The 7,371-nt window shown below is 27.6% G+C and overlaps 2 protein-coding genes across 2 annotated transcripts in view; one reads left to right on the plus strand and one right to left on the minus strand.

Annotated features, from left to right (window-relative positions):
- LOC123015985 (somatostatin receptor type 2-like) overlaps positions 1–7,371 on the plus strand; it is a 146,883-nt gene that overhangs the window by 78,394 nt on the left and 61,118 nt on the right. The gene's annotated exons all lie outside the window — the stretch shown is intronic.
- Positions 2,909–4,077, minus strand: LOC123015986 (kappa-type opioid receptor-like). The gene is made up of 2 exons (XM_044416128.1): positions 3,938–4,077; positions 2,909–3,892 (listed from the first exon to the last, which is right to left on the minus strand). Coding segments are annotated over exons 1-2 (927 nt in total). The 5' UTR covers positions 3,939–4,077; the 3' UTR covers positions 2,909–2,966.

Here is a 7,371-nt window from a genome sequence, read left to right on the forward strand (position 1 = left end):
TTTAAGATTTGGCAACACTGCTCTGTAATTTATTAAATTCAAAACTTTTTGAGGTACTAAATTGTTAAAACATATATTTATTAACATATAATAAAAACTATTTTTTTCGATTTTTTTGGTTTAATTTGTCGAAATAATTAAGTTTCTAGTTGAAAAAAGGCTTTTTTGTTTTCAAAAAATTACTACTAAGTTTTTTCAAGAAGACTATAACGAAAATTACCAGATTTGGTGAAATTTTGCAAGATATGGCAAGACTGCTCTGTAATTTATTAAATTCAAAACTTGTGAGGTACTAAACTGTTTCAAAAATATTTATTAACATACAACTAATTTTTAAAAGAGCTCAGAAATACAGGGTGCGCCAGAGAAAAATGACATATAAGGTACGATACCAGAAACATGGAAAAAATGTTTAAAAAATTCTATCTATAAAAATTTCGAAGTTATGAGACTTTAAATTTTGCACTTTGATTCTATTTATTTCTCTTAAAAAAACAAGAAAACTGTATCCTAAATTGTAACGAAATGTTGTTTGTGGCTTTCATTGGAAAATTTTTTGTATCATCAGTATTATTAAATAGACATAAAAATGTCAAATGTCAAATTTTTTTTAACATTTTTTCCATGTTCCTGGTTTCTTATATTACTTGAAATTTTTCTCTGGGGCGCGAATTCTGTAAAAAATAACTCAAAAAATACGTTTGAGCAAAATTACCCGGTTTCTATTCCCCACAAAAATTGTTTACAACTGATAACAATCCTCGGAACACTAATCACAAGATTTCTTGCGTGACCTTTTGATTTCTAATTATTCCTTATCGCATTGATAAGAACTAATTTTAACAACTTCAATAAGAATTATCACAAAAGAAACATCATTAATATACCGTCAAAACAAGATCTTTAAAACTCGATAAACAATTTATTCTATTCCTGCCTTCAAATACTTTTTGACATTAAAAATAATCATTTTTGTAAATCATTTCCTAATTAATTAGTTTTATAAACAATACGGCTCAAATTCTTTCAAACAGTTTACAGATATATAACTAGAAGTTATAAACATTAGCTTCCTAATAATAATCAAAAACGAATTAAGAAAACAATTGGTATTTCCATCATCACGAAATTAAAATCTTTCAGACATAGATGTACAGGTTGATTCACTTAATATCACCGTGGCTTGTTGAATCACTCTGTATTACATTTATAAACTGCTATAGCACCAAAAACTTGCCAGAAATTTAAAAAAAAAGATTTTGTAAGAAATTTTGATACATAGGTATTATTTAAACACAACAAATTTCGTTGTAAATAATACAAGTTGATAAAATTTTCATAAAACTATGACATTTTCAATTTTGACTAAAAAAAGTCTAAAAAAATATAAAGGATGAGTAAGTTGAGATGACTGCATTTTTTTCATTACTGTTAGAGTAATTTAAATAGTACAAATTTTGAAAAAAACACCCAATCAACAAATTTCTGAATCACCCTGTAAGTGATAAAAATTGATAAAAATGAAAAAACCGTGTCATATTTTTAGTTTTAATTTAAAAATATGTTTTAATAATTTAAAAAAAAAGTATCAAAATAAAATTTTATTGTCACACTAATCAGCAGATTAAGCATATTTCCTGAATCGCCCTGTATTTTATTTATATATTACATCTGATCTCAGTAATATTAAAAAAAAATACTGACAAAACTTGTCTGATATACAGGTTAATTCAGTTAATATGTCCGTGTCGGGGAGCAACCTTATTTAAATCATTTTGTATTAAATTTTAATTAATGAAATACGGCAAACAGCAGTGGTACCAAAAAATTAAAACAAAAGATTTTGTGAGAAATTTTAATACATATGCATTATTTAAACACAACAAATTTCGTTGAATCATCTTATCTGAATCAACCTGTAAATAATACAAGTTGATAAAATTTCATAAACCTATGACATTTTTAATTTTGACTAAAAAATGTCTAAAAAAATATAAAGGATGAGTAAGTTGAGATGACTGCATTTTTTATTATTGTGTAGAGTAATTTAAATGTAAAAATTTTGAAAAATAACGATTTCTTGAGAATTTTAAGTTTTTTTGAGATAGCGACACCAAAATCAATAAATTTCTGAATCACACTGTAAGTAATAAAAGTTGATAAAATTGGAAAAAACTGTGTCATATTTTTAGTAAAAATTTTGAAAAATAACGATTTTTTGAAAATTTTAATTTTTTTTAAGACAGCGACACCAAAATCAATATATTTCTAAATCACCCAGTAAGTAATAAAAGTTGATAAAATTAGGAATAACTGTGTCATATTTTTAGTTTTAATTAATAAAAAATGTTTTAAAAATTTATAACAAAATAAAAAATAAGTTGAGGTCGCGTCAGTTTTTTCTCATTTTTTTGTTAGTTTGTAGAATAAATTTAAAAAAAAGTAAAAAAAGTATCAAAATAAAAAAAATTTGTCACACTAAACATCAGCAGATTCGGCATATTCCCTGAATCGCTCTGTATTTTATATATTACATGTAATCTCAGTAATATTAAAAAAAATACTGACAAAACTTGTCTGATATACAGGTTAATTCAGTTAATATGTCCGTGACTGGGAGGAATCTTTTTTAAATCATTCTGTATTAAATTTTAATTAATGAAATACGACAAATTGCAGTGGTACCAAAAAATTGTGAAGAAAAATAGATTTTTTGATAAATTTGACTTTTTTTAAGACAGCGACATCAAAATCAACATATTTATAGGTACATAGTTTTGACTAAAAAAAATTTTAAAAAATGCTTCTTATGTAAAGGGTGAAAAGTTGAGATGATGTCACTTTTTTCAGTAAAAAATCTACGAAAAAAATATTTAAATATCAGGAAAAATTGAAAAAGAAAACTGTATAAAGAATTTTTTTTTATTTTAACAATCATAAAGCAGCAATTTCTAATTGGATTTAATTTAATTTGCGTTAATTTGCACGCCATTAACATCACTATAAACCACAGATTGGTCTTCCAAATCCTCATTTTTGTATTCCTTACACCTACACGTAAACACCTGTCTCAGAAACACATTAAAGTTATTATCACAACAATAAACATAAATTAAATTAAAAATCGGACTTGTAAATCCGAGTACAAATAAAAGTATGAGCGTAATGTGTCCACCTTGACCACGTATAAAACTGGTGAGCAAAAAAATAACACAAGGAGTCCACAATAAGAAATAAAAATTCGCAACAACTAAACCAATATTGCTGTCTTTGTAATTAGTCAATTTCCGTTTCCTGAAAACGTGAATAATATCAATGATGATTAAAATCGCAATGGCAACACAAATCGCAAAAAAGATGAAAACATAAGTAAACGCAAACATATGTCTACCGAAACAAACATTGACAGTGATCGTGCAAGTGCACAACATGAGGATATAGATCACAATTATGAAAAATTTGTAAATTCGACAAAATTTCCGGTATTTTTCTTTATAATAAATCTTGAGATAACTATCACAGATGAGGAGGAACAAAAATCCGATAATGGCCGCCCCCACACAAGCCTCGATTTGAAACAGGGCACAAAACACGGTGAAATGCACCGGAGAGTCGAGGAAAAAGTAGATGGCCGTGCGCCACGTCAGCGGTGCACTGAAGAAGTAAACAGCTTGGAGGATGTTGACGTGGAGGAAAATCACATTGGTGGCGTCTTTTCGCAACTTCTTATACTTGACGATGACGAAAATGAGAAGCGAATTGGCGGCAAGTGAGAGCAAGGCCACCAATGTGAACAATTCGAGGAAGATTCGCTCGTGGAGGGGGACTTGGGACTCCACCAGCTCGTCGGAGAAGTTGCCCGTGATGTTGGACAACTCGTCCATGGCGTCCACTGAAATTCGGCTTTGGAGATGGGTTAGAATCGAGTGTGACTTACTTTTCAGGAGTTTTCAGCGGCACTGTGTGACTAGATCAGGATTTTTCAAACGACTGACGCTTAATACAAGCAAGTTTATTTTTAATCAGACGAGGTTAGTCGTTGTTTCAGTGGAATTAACAAATGACAAGTTTCGGGAATGAGGAAATTGGTCTTTAACAATTTTTCCTACACTCACAAGTGTTCAGAAAAAATTACACATTTTTACTTAAAAAAAACAAGCGTTTTTTGTGTTAAAATGTTTTATTTCTGATTTTTGTTTTATTGAACAGCCTTGAGGGTTCATATGTTTACAAATTTTAATTGCAAAATATTGTAATTAATCCGTGAAAAATAAACATGTATAGGCAAGCAGTAATACAATTTTGTATTTACTTTATCTAATGGTTCTCCATGTATAGTTGTTATTTTGTCGAAATACAGGATGTCTCAGTTAAAATGGCGATTTTTTAAATGTTGTATAATCTACAATTCTAAATTTTTTGAGTTTTATCAGTCATTATTTTTTATGAAAACTAAAACTGTAAAAACTGTTAAAACTGTAGTTTTAACTTTCATCTTGTTAAGTTAGATTAAGTAATATTAAAATTTCTGATTTACATCACTTAAACTAATAATATATTTCAAGAGGTTTAATTTTATTAATCACTCTGTATAATTGTTAAAGTTTAATTAAATTTAGTCTTAACAAAACAAAAAACGCTTAGAAAAATAATTTTTATATTTATACCGGGTGCGTCAGAACTCGGGCCCCAGAGAAAAATTACATGTAAGGTAAGATACCAGGAACATGTTAAAAAAAGAATTTAAATTTTGCACCTTTGACTTTATTTATTTCTATTGGAAGAATAATTTTTTATTTTTTTTGCTACAGGCAGAGAAAACAAGGAAGCTGTATCCTAAATTCTGTGTTATTTTGAGCAAAAAATGCGATTCTTCGGCTTATATTGACACAATTTTGCTCAGAAATGATAAATGAAGCCAAATAGTCAAAAATAACATAATTTTCTAACTAGTTTGATGAATTTTAGGTTTGTTTTGACGAAATTTTGAAAATAAATGAATTTCAGCCTCAAAACGACGTAAATTTTAATCTAATTTGATAATTTTTTAGGCTACATTGGTTAATCTTTACGAAAAAATCTAAGTTTTGTGCTTAAACGCTCGAAAAAAAACATCGTTTTTGACCTTATTTCGCAATTTTTGTTTGTTTTTTGAGCAGAAATTTGCGAAAAAAAGTGCGTTTCTGACCGAAAAACGTTCATGATTCTTTGGAAAACTAAAAAATTACTTAATTTTTGATGCTTTTAAGTGATTTTCGATATCTTCTGCAAAATCTTGCTCAAAAACAAACTAAAAATAATCAAAAATAACATCATTTTGTGAATTTTAGGTTTGTTTTGGCGGAATCTTACAAAAAGAAAACAGTTTACACCTCAAAAACGTGTTTAAACGCTCAAAAAAAGTAAAAGTAATATCATTTTTGACCTGATTTGGTGATTTTTCGACTAGTTTGAGTGAAATTTCAGAAAAAGCTGCGTTTCTCGCTAAATAAATGCATTTAAACGTTCAAAAAAAACCTTAGAATTAAAAAAAAATTAATTTAGACTAAAATTATCGGGAAGCTTGATTTATAGGATAATTCAATTAATTAAACTAATAAATTTCGAAAGGTTTTCTTTTACTAATCACTCTGTATAATTGTTAAAGTTTAATTAAATTTAGTCTTAATAAAAAACAAAAAACGCTTAGAAAAATAATTTCTGGCGCACCCTGTATAGTTACAGAAAACGCAGTATATTTTGATCGGTATTTACATCTTTACTGAATCACTCTGTACGTAATTTGACTTAAATTCAGAGAAAATCGGGTGTTAACTATAACAAGTTTGACATTTTAAAAACATAAAAATTTTGAAAAAAAATGTCATGTCATCATTGCTGAATCACCCTATATATTAGACCTCAATTACTTGAAATTTGACTACTCGTAGTATAAACTCGAATTTTAGTACCTAATATCAAAAGATAATAATAAATAATTATTTTTAATAAATATACAGAGTAATTCATTTAACATAACCAAGTTTCATTTTTTGTGACTCTTGATTAATAAAAAACAGTAAACTCTAGGAATATTAAAAAAATAATAAAAAAAAGTTTTCTTGAGAAATGTTAATCTTTTTTGCAGCGGCACCAAAGCTAACAAATTTCGATATATCATCTCATTTGAATCACCCTGTAAGTTAATTAAATTTCAAACCTATGACGCAATTTCAGTTTTGACAAAAAAATACAAAAATTCGTAATTTTATGAAAAATTGAGGGTAAAATGTAACAAATGTATGTGGATTTTCAGTGGATTAAATTCTTGAATCACTCTGTATGTATTTAAAAAATTTTTTTAAGAACATAGTCACAAATGAAATGTAGTTTAAATAAAAAAATATTTATTGTATTTTTTAACAAAATACAGCAATAATTTCTAATTGGATTTAATTTAATTAGAATTAATTAACCTTGGTAATTCTTGTTTACTTAAAATAGCAGGAATTTACAATAAAAATCGCATTTGCTACAACTAATCTAAAATTGCTCTCCTTGTAATTTGTTAATTTTTTAAATGTATGTAAATGTAAGTAAAAACAAACATTAAGAATTGAAACACAAGGTGGATATCAACACTGTTAAAACATAAATCATAATCATTAAATATGTGAGAATCCGTCAAAATTTCCGGTATTTTTCCTTGTGGTAAATTTTAAGATAACAATCACCAAAAATCCGGCTCCAACACAACCCGAGACTTGATACAAAACCACAAAATACGGACCCAAGTGTCAAAAAAGAACATGAGAATCTGAAACATCAAACAGCTTGGAGGATGACTTTTTGTACTTGATGAAAAAAAAAATAGAGATAGCGATAACAAAGAGCAAAGTAGACCTGGGGCTCTATGAGCTCTTCGGGGAAGTTGTCCACGCTGTTGGACAGCAAAAAAATTGTTTCAAGAATTGTTTTTGAGTGCTTATCAGTGAGGTTTTCGAGCAGTTTGTTCGTTTCAGGGGAATTAATAATTGAGTTAAGACGAAATTTCATTGAATAAAATATTTTGTCATAAAATATTTTTTTTCTTGAAAGTAAATACATTTTTATCCTTCATTCAAGTTTAAAACACAAAAAATTGTTATCTCTACCTATTCATCTTTTCATTTCTTTTATTAAAATATTTAATTTTATTTCGAGACAAATTCTAACAAAAAAATTCAGTGCGATGTTTTTATAACGTTCTCTGAAAGTCATAAAATTTAATTTTATTCTTTTTAAGTGGGTGGAGCTAAAGCTATCTACCGCAATTCATTCGTTTTTCAAACACCAATGAAATTAATGAATTACTCGTAAGAAAATTATCAATGCGAGTATTGGTTAGTCGAA

The sequence above is a fragment of the Tribolium madens genome, unplaced genomic scaffold (assembly GCF_015345945.1).
Source record: "Tribolium madens isolate multiple individuals breed KSU strain unplaced genomic scaffold, Tmad_KSU_1.1 Scaffold_19;HRSCAF=116;Tcas5.2_LG9, whole genome shotgun sequence".
Taxonomy (NCBI): Eukaryota; Metazoa; Arthropoda; class Insecta; order Coleoptera; family Tenebrionidae; genus Tribolium; species Tribolium madens.